Below are 15,908 nucleotides of genomic sequence, written 5' to 3' on the forward strand. Positions count from 1 at the left end.
GATAAGTACCCTTATAATTCAACCTTGTACCATCCGCAGGCTTCTTATTTTCATCATTACCATCATTACCCTTGGTTTCAACTTGCTTATTGGTCGACGCCCTTCTTCTCTTGGCTAACATGAGATTTTATGCCATGAGAATCACAGCATCCAAAGTAACCTTCTCAGCAGCAATAACATTCCCTTGAACATCCTCGGGAAGACCTTCAATATACCTCTCAATTCTTCTAGCTTCAGTAGGAAACATTTCAGGACATAGAGTAGAAAGCTCCAGATAACGATTGGTATAGTTCTCAATGTCAGTACCCTTGACCTTGAGTTCCCAGAACTCAGCTTCAAGTTTCTGAACTTGACTTCGAGGACAGAATTTGTTGACCATCATGCTTTTGAGTTCATCCCATGGAATTGCATTAGCATTATCAATTCCTACGGACTTGGCATGAGCAGTCCACCAAGTTAAAGCATTGTCACCCAATGAGCTAGTGGCATACTTTACTCGATCGTTATCACCACAGTTGCAAATACGGAAAATAGATTCCATCTTCTCGAACCAACGGACTAGTTCGACAGCTTCTTCAGTCCCCTTAAATGCAGGAGGATGACAGTTTGAAAAATCCTTGTAGGAACAAGGTTTCGGTTGTGGATTAGCATGGTTAGCTTGGGCGTTGCCTTGGGCGGTAGCGAGTAACTGTTGGAATTGCTCAGTAGTTAACACAACATTGTTAACGGTAGGTGCAGCTGAACGAACCATGATGTCACTACATAAAAGTGAACATAAGTCGGATAAGTTAACAAATTTGAGCAATTACAAGTAGGAATAAGATAAAGTATTAATATCACATGATATAAATAAAACACTTTATTTTATTAAGGAACTAGGCATTAAATAAGCCTTTTAATATATGATTCGGAAATAGAAATAGTTTTAAGGCATAGCCTTTACATAGATGTAAAATAGAAATATAACTAAAGAATATTAAGATTCATATTCCTTCTTCTCGTCCTCAACCTTCTTCATAAACTTCTCAACTTTCTCATTCTTCGCCTTTTGTTTCTCATGCAGGAACTCGAGATTATCATAAAGGTTAGAAACTTCATTGTTGATTACATGGTACTTGTGGTCCCTTATAGAAAGTTGATTATTCACGCGGTTTTCCTCCATCTTCAATCTAAGGTCAACATCTTCTCTTAGGCAGGAGAGAGATTGCTTCCCCCATCGGGTATTTCTATCACCTTTGTACTTCACCAACTTTATCTCTTTCTTTAGTTCAGCATTTTCCTCCATGAGCTTCTTGATCGCTAGGTCTTTTTCCTTCATTTGAAAATCGATCCTTGCAATATGGAGAATTAGGTCATCGGTAGTTTTTCGCAGATTCATGAGCTCGTACTTGGCATCAACTTCATCGTAGAAAGGAGATCAGGATCTTTTCTTTGACGGCCCAGTTTCTTCAAGACATTTCCTCTTGTCTTTATTCCTCAGGGTTGGATAGTATTCAGGAGACCCATGTAACTTTAGAGTAGTATTTGGGCTATAATTTGGTGAGGGAGGACCACCAAAGCCATAAGGTGGACTTTGGACTGGTCTTTCTGTGGAAGACCTTTCAGTATCTTTTTCGATTGGCTTGAAAAGATTCATTTTGGTCATTTGATGATAATTAGACATCCTAACATTAGGAAGGATATTTTGATTAGAATCTTTAAGTCAAGTTTATTAAAGCATAATCGTTAAGATTATGGGGCAATCCTAAGTGCTTTAATTCTAAGGCAGGAAAGGTTATAGTTTCCTAGATTGCTAAGGCACCCTAGCTAACAAGTAAGGCACACATAAAAATGCAATCCTGGTTCTCTATAACAGCCTGGTTATGCTCTGATACCAATCTGTAACGTCCTCCCAATAGGGTCTGGAAGGAACGTCACTAATATCAAAACATACCAACATATTATAATAAACGAGAATAATACTAAATGATGAATTTAACTTTAATGAGTACGCAGCGGAAAATGAAATGTCGTTACAATGACAGGAATAACAATATCGTAAATGTTCACATGCAGAAGTAATAAATGCGATATCTCTTGATCCTATGTCCAAGTAGCATCACATAAGCGGTAAGTATAAGAGCTTGAATCAAACAGCACCTGGGACAAAACATGCTAAAGTGTCAACCAAAAGGGTTGAGTGAAGTTCGTAGGTTTAACAAAAAGTTTGTTGTTGTTTTAGACCACAAGATTTAGTTTGTAAAGTTGATCTCCCGCAGGATCAAAAAGTTATGCCAATGCGTGATATTTTGACTAAACGTTCAAGTTTTGCCCCATGATAAGTTGTGTCTGTCCTTGTCAGTTTAATTTCATTATTAAGTAATACAATGACTTGGTCAAATGTAACGGGGACGTTACTCCCGATAGGCCTACCCCCAATAATTAAGCATGCCGCAGCAATTAAAAATATCACTTAGGGACTTAGTCGGACATAGCCGGGTATAGCATAGTTTAACAGTTTGGTACTTGTGTCTAAAGTGTAAAAAGTAAAAACAGCATGTGTCTCACCCCAAGTAAAAGTAAGTAAGTTTGCTAGCAATAAAGAGGGGCTATGAATTCACCTTAGTAAGTAGAGAGAGAGTTATTCCTCGGAATAAAGAGTTGAACGAGTGAGCAGGAAAGTCAACCTATTGACATTTAAGAGTAGTTAAGTCTTTTGCCCATGTTTAAGTTTAAGTATGTGTTTGTTTTACTAAGTTTCTATTCCTAGTAAGTTGCTATTTTTATAAAGTTTTCATTTTTAGAAAGTTTCTTATTTTACTAAGTTTCTATGACTAGAGAGTTTCTACTTTTATCAGTGTTTTCCATTTTAGGATACTTGCCGTATTAGATAAGCTTCCAATCACCCCTTTCCCTTCGAATGGCTAATTTAGATCTAGGGGCTTGAGCCATAGGACCCTTTAAATCGGAAATCCAAACCCTCTGCCTAGAATCTCATAGAAACCATTCGTCAAGAAAGTTCGAAGATCTATACATCTCTAATACATATCCCAAAATGTTTTTATGTTACAATATAAGTAGTAGGTTATAGGTGCTAGTAATAGTAATAGTGTATACATGTTATTTATTTTATTTTTAATTGCATATAATTTATAACATTATTTACATGTTTCGGTAAAAATAATAACCGAAGTAAAAAGTAAAAAGTAAAAATAAAAAGTAAGAAAAGAATACTTACTAGTAGTAATTCTTCAAAGAGAGAATGAGAGAAATTGTGGTGTGAGTTTGAATGAGAAATGAGGGGTATTTATACTTGAAAAAATTAGGTAAAAAGAATAAAATAATTAAAAGAAAAAGAAATATTTTAATTCTTAATAGGATTTTAAAATTAAAAAGTATTAAATGTTAGGTCATGGGATAATGCACAAAATAAAATAATAAAAGTAGTTTTTCCATTACAATTTTTAATTAAAAAGTAATTTATTTATTTATTTATTTATTTATTTATTTTTTTCATTTATTTTAAGGATTTTTTTATATAAATAAACAAATTGATTTAATGCTTTTCCAAGAATATTTGTCAATAATATTTTATTTTATTTTTTTTATTTAATTAATAAATACAAATTTTGCATAAAAATAATAAATAATTCGGTATTTTGTATTTTTAATAATAATTATGATTTTAATTATTAAACTATTGTTTTAGTAAGTTTGTAAATATTATTACATTTATATATAATTAGATTTATTATATAGTTAAATATATAATACATTAACTAAATAATAAAAGTGATATAAAGTTTATATACTTAGTTAAATTATGTCAAATTATATAAGTTAATAATATATTATTTATTTAAGCGTACATTGTTGACTAAAAATTACTATTCGGTCAATATTTAATTGTATATAACAACCCTTAATACATATAGTCAGACATATAACCCTAGGGTTAATTCAGTAAATTTAGAAGTCGAAAAGTGAGGGTTGTTACATCACCAAAAACAAAACATACTAACATATGATCAAGAAACTTCCAATCCACCGAATCATAGACCTTCTCGAAATAAATTTTAAATAACAACATCTTCTTCTTATTCTTTTTCATCCATGAAATGGTTTTACTTAACATAAGATGACCATCCAAAATCTGTCTCCTTTTAACAAAGGCCGATTGCTCCGGGCAAATAATTTGGTCGATTACTTGTGTTAGGCGATTCGTGATCACCTTCGAAATAATCTTATAAAATGCAACCACCAAAGAAATAGGCCTGTAATCTGCAATAATAACGGGGTTAGAAACTTTCGGGATTAGAGCCAGAAAAACAGAATTAGCTTCTCTCGGCATCAACAAAGTATTTAAAAAAATCTGAAACATCCTTGATCAAGTGAGCTTTAATATGATCCCAATAATGTTTGATGAAGCAAAACGTAAATCATCCGAGCCTAGGGCTTTATAACTCCCGCACTCCCAAACAGGCACCTTAATCGCCGTTCCCGACACATCAGCCTCTAACAATTCGACATCATGCTGCCGAAGTTTACGCTGCAACTCCATATGATCCAATATCGCCTCACTTTCTAGTTTACTAAATTTACATTCAAAGAAATTCAAGAAGCTAGATTTAATCGCCTCCGGTTCAGTACACCAAGAGCCATTAACATTAATACCCTGAATCGAATTATAGCTGCGTTTCTGTTTCAAGGACGCATGATTTTTTTTTTTTTTTGAATTATTGTCCGCAATTTCCATCCACTTAGGGGTGTTTGGATTTGCGTTTGGAAATTTGATTATGCGTTTTGAATAATTATAATCAGATAATCAGCTTTTTCAAAACGTGATTTTGATAAACAGTGTTTGAATTTAATTATGCTGTTTGATATCATAATAATCAAATAATCAACTTTTGAGTGTTTGGAAAAATTAGATTATTTGATTAATTAATGTTTAAAATTACCAAAAAGCACACCCTTTTTAAAAAATACCAGTAAGTTCTATAATTTTTATTCCTCATATATTATATGTAAATGTCTCACTATCATAGTCAAATTAAAGCTTTGATAAAATTAAAAGGTGAAAATAAGGTACACTAAGCTTGTAACAAAGTCTGACAATCAACTTCTTATCTAAGTATATGTAATTGACTTCTTATTCTTATTTCTTATTTAAATATAATCGATAAATAGATAGACTGTAAATTTTGGAGTACCATGTATTAAACATTACAGTATGCGGTAGTGAAGAGAGAGCATGCATAAAGTTGCAGTACAGCTGCAGACACAAAAGTAATACGTAGGTTATCTATATTTTAAAGGGGTATGATGGTAAATTGAATGGCTATAATTGAATTTTTAAAATTGCGTTTTTGAAACAGTAAGTAGGCACCTACTGCCAGATTTTTGCGATTTGAATAGGTTAAAACGCAGATAATCCATTTTTGGCAGCTATTTACCAAACACTAAAATTCAATTATTTGCGATTTGAAAACGTGATAATCAAAAAATCAATCTCAAAATGCAATAACAAACACCCCCTTAATACGTGACTTTTGAAATAAATCAGCTTCCTCATATGGATCAAACACAACATCCTCCCATTAATTAAATTGTTAAATGTTCAGCAAGTTCCACATTTGTAGCCACCCCCGATCAATTTTTTCATCCAAAACCATCAGTCTCATCATTACAAATTGTTTCCTGTTAACTTCAATATTATTAGATGAATGAATGTATCCAATCCTTAATTATAGATTTCAAAAACTTCATCTTTGATACTAACGAAGTACGAGGATCTAAGGTATTAATTTCCGCAAACGCTACATCAATCACTTCATCAAAATCAGCACGCTCTAGCCAAGAGTGAATTTTTTTAAAAGGTGTTGGTCCGAAATTCACCTTCTCATTGAATAAAAATATGGGCGCATGATCTGATTTCTCTCTATGTAACACCAACCCTTTTAACGAGTCCCCATTACCATACACATTGTTGTTTCTTTGTCACTTAATTTGAAGATTGAACTGTTTCCTAGAAGAAATATAACCAGACACCCTTTCTCATTAAAGTCCAATGAAAACGGAGACAAATTAAAAAAAAAAAAAGTAAACAGTCCCTAAGTAAACAACACTGGAGGATAAATTAAATTCGATAAATTATTTAGCTTAGGTACACTCATGTATCAAGTAAATCAACATATACTAAAAAGGCTTAATGCACAATGCTCGCTGAAAAATATAACTAGAAGTATTAGATGTGATATATTTTTTTTAACGGCGATATTGACATCGAATGTCACTCACACACGCGTTAGGAAGAAACCTAATTCGCGACGATGTTGGTAGTAACATCGAAAATTTAAGGGTTCCTCTGCAAAGTTCATCCGTGGAGGGTGAGTTAGGGCCTAAGATCAAGCCATAAGGCGTGGTCGATAGACAAAAAATAAATCTGAGACTGAGACTGTATCAATCGGAAATTCACAACTTATGTTAAACATAATTGTCTTTTGAAACCATACACTAAAAGTTACCATCACTAAAATGGTACAATGTTGAAACAGGATGCGACTCTATTTACAAACTAGTCAACAACAGATTGTCTTTCATACAATAGATTCCAATCATCTAAACTGCAAGTATTTTATTCTGATGGGGTCTTATTCCCCTTTTCCAATGACCTTCACTAACATACATACACATAACACTCAACGTATATATGATGTTCACAGACATATTCATAATGTACACATTCTTAAGAGTCAAATTTCCCAAATTTCACATTCAATAATATGCAATTAAGGTTGTACTAAACCTGGTATGAGCTTCATAAGATTTGAATACTTTATATCATCTTCTTCACCCTTTCCAACTTCATTCTCGTTTTTAACTTCTGCAACCGCCGCTATGATCTCTTTAACTAAATCAACAATCGCCCCATCAACGCCCATCAAGATTTGTGCATTGATCACCTCTCTCATGTTACTAAACATTCAAGAAAGGTTATTTAGCGTAACCATCTGATACGACAATGAAATAAAAAATCTTGAAATTGCTTTTATGTACTAAGACATAGGACTTACTTTAACTGGCCATAGCTTATTATAGAGAGTTTAGCGTCTTTAATTCTTTTAACAATTCCTGGATTTCTTAAGATCGATCTAACTTCAGCAACGATCCCATTTAATCCGCCTTCTAAACACAATTTCATTGCTTCTTCTAATGAATTTCTCCTTTCGTCGGTATATGTTTCCATACCTCCATTTGTAAGAAAGAAAACCTATGCATAAGATTATCGATCCAATTTCATTTCATTATACAAAATATAATAATATATTAATTGAGAAAAAAAAAAAACATTGGCCTAATTTGACTAAAGTCGCTCACTTTTTTATACAATTAACTGAAATATACAGGATGCAACTTACAAGATGCGTGCTTTGGAGTTTGCGGACCAATAGAGTTGCATCGGGCTGAAAGCTTGAGAAAAAGATGGGTCGGTCATTAGCATACTTGAATACAACCTGCCAGAATACACAACAATGGTGAAATTAAACTGGTAAACAATTCAATGAAAGAGAAACAATATAAGTGAAAAACATGAGAATACGAGCATACACGAAGAACGACTTGTATAGCATGAACTAGTTCTTCTTCAGTGTATATGATATTATCGTCAAACTTGAACTCGATATTAAATCCCTTGGAATGGTTTACTTTCTGAAACACCTCTTCTAGTGTGCAAAAATGATCATCCTTTTCAACTTTCCACTCAAAAATCCTTCCATCTTTTGTTTTTCTAAATAAAGGTTTACCCACCTGAATTTATCAACATCACAACATTAAAAATTAAAAATCAACATAATAAAAAAAACAAGTGTAGTCATAGAAGGTATAAAATCGCTCTGAAATTACTTTATTAGGGTCTCGCTGAGGTCCATACGAAAGGAACTCATCTAAGGTCATATCTGTAACTCTTTTTTCGACTATTTCACCCTGAAATCAAGCACCCAAAAATTTTATAAGGAACAAGGCACATCAACTGAAGTATTATGGTTTTAAGCAAAATTGAAATGTGTACCAGTGTGGGCTTATAAAACGATACGTGCAGATCACCAAGAGTAAAACACAAGGCATAATAAAATGATGATTAAACTGACCTTTTCTTTAGTGAAGATGAAGTTGTCATGAAAAATGATTGGACAATCATCTTTAGTCACCTACAAAAAGAGGTTTTTTGTTTTACTTTTTTTGTCTAAGTTTCTTCGATCACCCAAAACTTAGATCAAGAAATGTTTTCAAAGAAACAACAAACAAACAAACCAATCAGTCTCTTGATTGAAATTAAAACGTAACTAGTATACTGAACGCATAAATTAAATGAATCGTGTAATGTTATCCAAATGTATATCCAAATGTATCCATGATGTATATCCAAATGTATGTGTTGCAGCTTGTATGGCTACCACACTAGTAAAAGGCATACAAATTAAACATAAATTTTACAAAACACTTGATGAAAAGTTAATCGAATGGCAGAAACAGAATAGACCGTTAAAATCGTTACACTCGATCAATAGCAATAAATAAATGAATAATAAAAAAAATAAAAATCAAATTTGTTTAAGCAGTCACAGGCGAATCAATTGTACATATACTACGATTTAACTAGGGTAAAAAATATTCTAGTTAAGTAAATTTTGATCTTGTTCAATCTAGCTGGAATTAAACCACCGATTTTAATCTTGATCGCTTTATTTCATCCTAATTTCCTAAAAAAATCATAATAAATATAAATCTTTTTGAATTATTAAAAAAACTTTATTTTGGGGGCCCTAATCTGTCCATGAGTCATCACTATCTAAAAAGGGGTATTGAGCTGTAATGTACTTGTGTTTTCTAAAACTAATATTTCCACCTTAAACTATACAAATAAATTTTAAAATTTTAAAATAAATTAAAATAAATGAATTAACAATGTAACGGTCATGATTCATGGGCCGTGACCCTACCAATAAACGATAAAGTAACCTGTAATGTGGAAAATTCAAAACACGTGTTTTTGAAATAACAAAACGACAAAAAGATAGTCGTTTTAACACCAACCAATTATGACCGTCAATGGCCGCGGCCACCGGCAAACGTACACCGTCAAATTTCAATTAGAATCGAATTTAATAAAATTAAAGAATAAAAAAAACTACCTGAACGTCGAATTCGATAAAATCGATATCAAATTCTCCCGCGGAATTGAATGCGAGGATTGAATTCTCTTTGATTGATTTCATTCTTGAATCAGACGATTGCAATAAGTTCATTCCGGTACCTCTGTGTCCGATTACCATAAACTTGTTGTTATCAGGATCACCTTTATGGTCATTATCATCGAGATGATGACAATTGTTGAATGTAGGATGAGGAACATTGTTTGAGTGGTGATTAAGATGATGATGATGATGATTGTGATTATTAGAAAGAGGTGTAAGATGAACCGTTTTAAGAGCCATTTTTTGAGGGATTTGGATTTGGAGAGACGAATTGGAATTGGAATTGGAATTGGGGGAAACCAATTGATAGATGATGATGTTATTCATGATCACGCCACAAGAAATTGCGGGAATATTCTTTTGGATATCACTACTTTGTGTTTGCGATGACTTTTCTAATTTGGTTTTTTATTGTTGACTACTAACTTTGAATAAGTTATTCATTTAATATTATTAGTCTGTAATGCCCATACTTTGCACGTCATTGAATTTTCATTGTCGGTATGTAGTTAAGCGATAGTCGATGATTTAAACAATAGTAAAAGCTATGGTGATTAAGAGTGCATATGTATGTAAATTTGAGTACATTTTTTTTTATATAGCAACAGTATGAATAAACAATTATGGTTAATGTCTTATGCTCCATAACCAAGTGTCTTATTTTCAAAAGAAATATGTGAAACATCATTTTTAGCCAATCTTAGACTTGCAAAAGTGTGGATTTTGTTCAATTGGTGTGAGACTAAGGTTTGACTGCCCCAAATCACTGTCCAAAAAAGTAGTTGTTAGTCAGGTGCAATATACAACTATTCTTACCATTGTTGCTATGTAGAGAATTGGACACAAATAAAAAATACTATTATAAATGAACTGTAAGTAAGAATCAATAAATAAAGATAACAATTATATTAAAAGAGATAAAAAAATATATGGTCTCCAATAACATAACATCTAAATAAAGTCTTACCATAACATAGATTTAATGTTAAGGTGATAGATAGAAATCCGACATTATATAAGCAAATCATCTTACTAAAATGATGACGATGGTGAAGATGAAAAAGAATATCTAAAAAACTATATCGGCTATATCTATAATGTTGAAATGAAAAATGTAAAATCTTATTTATAGGCAACAATGCATTAACTTATTTAGCTATTTAATATCGGGCAAATGAATGATTGAAACTTATATATAGTTAATATAAGAAAGTTGAAAGGATTAGAACTTATCTATTAAATATAAGGAAAAAAGAAATGATTGAAACTTATATCTATATTTAATATAAGAATAAATAAGGATTAAAATAATTTTTTATAAAATTAATTTTTTATAAAATTAATTTTATTATTATATTTTTTGACTGAAATCATGATTTTATAAACAATATTTATTAGTTAACATTTTTTTTTTCAAAAAAACTTTTCTTTAAATAATGATAGTTAATAATGTAACATTTTTTCATTTTATAAATATCTAAAATAATATTTATTAATATTTTACGTTTTAGTTTATCCTTTATAATTGAATGAATTAAATTAATATATTTTACAGATTATAGATAATATTCTTTTTAACACAATCACTATGTTCATATTCATACGATTAAATATATGAAAATGAACAATTCATTATTTATAGTTAAATAGATGGTTTTAATATACCATCAATTCATTTGTCTACATTTTTAATTCAATTAAGTCATTTTATTTATTGGCTATCAATTACTATAATTTTATTTATCCTCATTTATTATTTAAAATTAAGTCATTTTTACTCTTATGTTGTATAAACAATTTATCGTCCTTTAAGTTGCCTACATTTATACCCTCATATATTTAATATTCAATAAATAAATAATAAATGTAATTATGGAGTCATTATTAGCTAGAATTATTTATTTAATATTTTTACCATTTTTACTATTATTTTTTTACATAGGTAATTAGTTTTAATGAGGTAAAACTATATTAATTATATCATACTTATGATTCTTGGACTCAATTCTTATAGATATAGTGGGCAATGCCCGTGCGTTGCACGACTTGCTCCAAATTTTAATATTTTAAAATTTATGTATCGAATAGTTAGTGAACAAGAGTTGACAACCATCAAAAAAGATAAAAACAACTATCAAAGACAGCGCACTCATATATACATATATTAATAAAACTACACACAAATTAAATGTACATCTTTAAGTGAATTCTAAACAATTATCAAAGAAGATAAAAATTACGTAAAATAAGATAAAAATTCATTCCACACCAATTACATCTTATTGAAATATATATATATATATATATATATATATATATATATATATATATATATATATATATATATAATGCTCATGTGATGGATGGATGTTTGACATTGAAAGAACAAATCATTCATAATGACGATGATGATGAATAACTAACGTCTATAAAACTCTATCAATTACTTCAATTGTAAAGTATGACTAACTTCGAAATGAAAATGAGTATTTCACAAATGAAAATGGGTATTTATAGATAACAATGTATCAAAGTAGTTAGCTATTTAATATAAGAAAATGAAAAGATTAAAACTAATATATTTATTATAAGAAAAATGAAAGGTTTGAAACTTGAAACTTATCTATTTATTATAGGAAAAATGAAAGGTTAAAAGTTAGATATTTAATAAAATGAAAAATAAAAGAAACTAATTAGCTTAATTAACATTTAACAAATTTAACTTATGTCATAGATAATACTATTATTTCATTAATTACATTTTCATCATGCTAATAGCTTAATGATGAAAGATGATCAACTACAATAGTCACAAATATCAATTCTTTAATTTTAGGATTATATCTACTTTATTACCCAATTATAAACGGTAATATGCTATGAAAGTTGATATAAATCTGTCTTTTAGTATATTAAAATTGGTAGATTAGTTTTAAAACTTTTTAACTATGATAATATAAATTTATCTATAAGTCTATTAATTTATTAGTATGGGTAGATTTTATTTTTAACTTTTTTACTATGATGATAAATGCAAGAGATAATTCATACTTATGAAAATCAAGAGTTAAGTTATTCATAAATGATACGTAAATAATAAATTAATAATCATTATATTCATAAACAATCCATAATTTTTTACTTTACTATTTTATATCTTTTTTATTTAGTTAATTCTATTTATTACAACATACTTAATTTTGTAGGACTCATAATATATAGATATATAGATATAGATAATAAAAGTATAAAATTTTACCATGTTGTTAAGTGATTATATTAGGTAAAAAAATAATAGTAATTGAGTTGGGTTAATGAGCATATTTATGACACTTGGAGTCAGTATATATATAATAAAATTATAAACTTTTACCATGATGTTAAGTAGTTATATAGAGTAAAATAAAAAATAATAGTAATTGAGTTGGGTTAATGAGCATATTTATGACACTTGGAGTCAATATATATATATATATATATATATATATATATATATATATATATATATATATATATATATATATATATATATATATATATATATATATATATATATATATATATATATATAATAAAATTATAAACATTTACCATGTTGTTAAGTGGTTATATTGAGTAAAAAAATAAAAGTAATTGAGTTGGGTTAATGAGCATATTTATGACATTTGGAGACAATATATAAATATATATATAAATATATTTATATATATATATATATATATATATATATATATATATATATATATATATATATATATACACACATATTTATAGGCTAAAAAAATAACTTACGTTACTTAGAAAATTAAAGGTTTTTATATTTATTGATTATTAGTTACTTAAAATTTATTTATGACATTTTTATTTAATACAGTTTTTATTTTATTTTTTACTTTTTTACCATAATAATTTTAACCTTTTTTACCAGTTTATTAAATTACGTGGGTAAATTTATTAAATTAAACGTATTTAATACACCATACTTATGATTCTAGGACTCAATTACTATAGATATATAGATAGATATAGATAGATATAGATATTTAATTTAATTTAGAAGAATATTCAAATCAATTTAACTTTTTAGTTGATATTCAAGGGACCAATTAAAGCGCGAATCACTTGTTTTCAAATGTAGTCAAAACTACTTCAAGATGTGGTTCACATGTGATTGACTTCCTAAACCCTAAACCAACCCTAAACCCTATATTCAGGGTTTAGCAATTAGGGTTTAGATCTTAGAGTTTACAAATTGGAATTTAAAAATTATGGTTTATTAATTAGGGTTTAAAAATTAGAGTTTAGAATTTGAGGTTTAGAAATCAGGGTTTAGGGTTTAGATTGAGTTTTTTTAACACGAATGATTTAGAGTTTAGGGTTTTGGATTTTGGGTTTAGAGACTAAACTCAAAACCCTAAACTCTAAATCGAGCTAAATTTTTTGAAAAAAAAAAATTTGGGATTTTTTTTCCAATCACATGTAATTGTCGCGTGATTGGTCCCTTAGATATCAAGCAAATTGTTAGATCCAATGAAATACAACTCATTTAATTTAATATAGTATTTAAAGTATTAATAACAATAACTATGGAGTATGAGCGACGGATGTATGTGTCGGTGATTTTGTCATTTAATGAATGATTTTAGTGTAATTGGATTTGCCAAGTAGAGAATGATAGTACTTTATCAATATTCTAAAAGGGATTCGGTGAAGTGTAGAGTGCACGTTCGAAAAGAGTTAAATAGATTGCAAAAGTCGGAAATGAGCTTTGGTAAATTGAATATGGCATGAGTGTAAAATCGGCTGCCAGGGACAGAAGACAACTGGCACACACTTAACCGTTCCCCCAAAAGCTACCTCCAAAAGCTTTCCTAAAAAAAACATGTCACGAACCGGGCTCGAACCTGCGACCTCTCACTTAACGAACACACACTTAACCATTCCTCCAATTCATCTTTTCTATTTTAATTACGGATTAAATCCTTTTAACCAGTATTCGTCTATTTTCATTTTTCTAAATCCACCATCATCATTAATTCATTTTTCACAGCAACACTAACTGGGTCTCGGCCCAATAAACAAGAAGGATCCTGGCCCAACAACATGAACACGGCCCAATATCCAATCAAAGTTTACGGCCCAATATCAAATCAAAAGGGTTTTGTTCGTCAGGAAAAATAAACAGAAACGAGATAGCAATTGGGGAGTTATAGGGTTCGACAACAACCTCATAATCAATTAATCATTCATTATCGTGATCTTCATGCTCCTAACATCATCGTCAATCCATCATCATCATCAACATAATCATCATACTATCATTGCATCATCATCATCTTCTTCTTCTTCTCACGATCATAACATCGTCAATATCATCCTCATCATCATCTCTGTATCACCATCATAATGCCATCATCATCGTGATTATGTACATCACGATTATTGTGATCATTATCAAGCATACAATCATCATCTATCTCGCTGTACATCATCAAATCATCATTATCACATGTCATCATCATCATTCATCTTCTCATCATCTTCCCTTCGTTCGTTACTTGTTTGAAAACAGAAAAGAGTCGCAGCACAGTAGCAGCGAACAGAAAAAAAATAAATGGGTTTGGGATGGTTTTCAAAATTAAACAGAGATAGTAGCTGAGCAAAAGCAAGAAGGTTTATAGGGTTTGTAGTGGTGTTGTGGAGGTATTTGGGTGGCGTCTGACATAAAAAAAGAAACACACAATCATATGTGTTGCACCGATGAAGACGATGAGAAAAAAATAATAGTAGCAGTACAGAGGGTTGTAAGTTATAGGTTGATTCGTGGTTGGCTGTAAAACATAAACGATCAGCTGCAATGATCTCATGTCTCGATTATTAGCTGAACAGGAATAAAGAATCAATCAAATAATGGCGAGTTTGCAGGTTTGTTGATGGTTTAATGTGGTGGTGATGGTTCAAACGAGAAGGGTTTGGTGGTTGCCAACAGTGATGGGCTAGGGTGGTTCGAACATAGAACCGTCAAAAGGTCATGTTTTGGGTTTTGTGTTGTGATTGGAACATGAAGATGATGAGTGATAGCAGGTTGTTTGAAGATAAAAAAAATAACAACGGTGTTTTTGGTCATCCTGGACTGAACAGTAGCCATATGAAATAAGGAGTAGTATTTCGATGGAGTTCGATTAAGGGGATCGGAACAGTTTGCAGTGTAGTGGTCAAAGGTTGTTCATTAATGGGTTTTGATTATCATAATGAATCAGTAGAAATAGTGATGAATGTTTGATGATGATAGTGTTGGTTTCGATGGTAGTGGCTACATCTAGGAGTGGGTTTTGTGGTGGTGATATTGATATAGATGGTGGAGTAATGTGGTTGAAGTAGTGGTGGAAGCTCTGATGGTAGAAGGGAAGGTGGTGGAACTGAGGGTTAGGCTCACGGTGGTGATGGTAGCCGGAAGTGGTCTAGTGGTGGTGAAGGTGATCGGAGGTTGTTTGCAAGGTTGAAAAATGTAAGCATATGTATATATTTTGAGATGTTTGAAATGCATATCTATATGTCATCTATATATACATATATATTATAATGAAATTGGATGGTCAAGTGAAACAAAAAAAAAACAGTAATCATCAATCAAGTATAGTGATGTATCAATAATCTACTAATTTCACG

The 15,908-nt window shown here is 30.3% G+C and overlaps 1 protein-coding gene across 1 annotated transcript; it reads right to left on the reverse strand.

Moving 5' to 3' along the window:
- Window positions 1-6,483: 6,483 nt before the first annotated feature.
- On the reverse strand, window positions 6,484-9,561 carry LOC139847145 (glycerophosphodiester phosphodiesterase GDPD1, chloroplastic-like). The gene is made up of 7 exons (XM_071836762.1): window positions 9,177-9,561; window positions 8,133-8,192; window positions 7,888-7,968; window positions 7,591-7,791; window positions 7,401-7,496; window positions 7,056-7,252; window positions 6,484-6,957 (listed from the first exon to the last, which is right to left on the reverse strand). The coding sequence occupies exons 1-7, from the start codon at window positions 9,477-9,479 to the stop codon at window positions 6,771-6,773; spliced, it is 1,125 nt and encodes a 374-aa protein (XP_071692863.1). The 5' UTR covers window positions 9,480-9,561; the 3' UTR covers window positions 6,484-6,770.
- Between the last annotated feature and the right edge of the window lie 6,347 nt (window positions 9,562-15,908).

The sequence above is a fragment of the Rutidosis leptorrhynchoides genome, chromosome 5, assembly GCF_046630445.1.
Source record: "Rutidosis leptorrhynchoides isolate AG116_Rl617_1_P2 chromosome 5, CSIRO_AGI_Rlap_v1, whole genome shotgun sequence".
Lineage (NCBI taxonomy): Eukaryota > Viridiplantae > Streptophyta > Magnoliopsida > Asterales > Asteraceae > Rutidosis > Rutidosis leptorrhynchoides.

What these genes read in the sequence shown, in the direction of transcription:
- LOC139847145 (XM_071836762.1), bottom strand. Translation starts at nt 9,479, where the DNA reads ATGGCTCTTAAAACGGTTCATCTTACACCTCTTTCTAATAATCACAAT. An exon ending in CTATACAAGTCGTTCTTCGT is followed by an intron (nt 7,497 to 7,590) that starts GTATGCTCGTAT and finishes GTATTCTGGCAG; the next exon opens with GTTGTATTCAAGTATGCTAA. An exon ending in AACTCCAAAGCACGCATCTT is followed by an intron (nt 7,253 to 7,400) that starts GTAAGTTGCATC and finishes TCTTATGCATAG; the next exon opens with GTTTTCTTTCTTACAAATGG.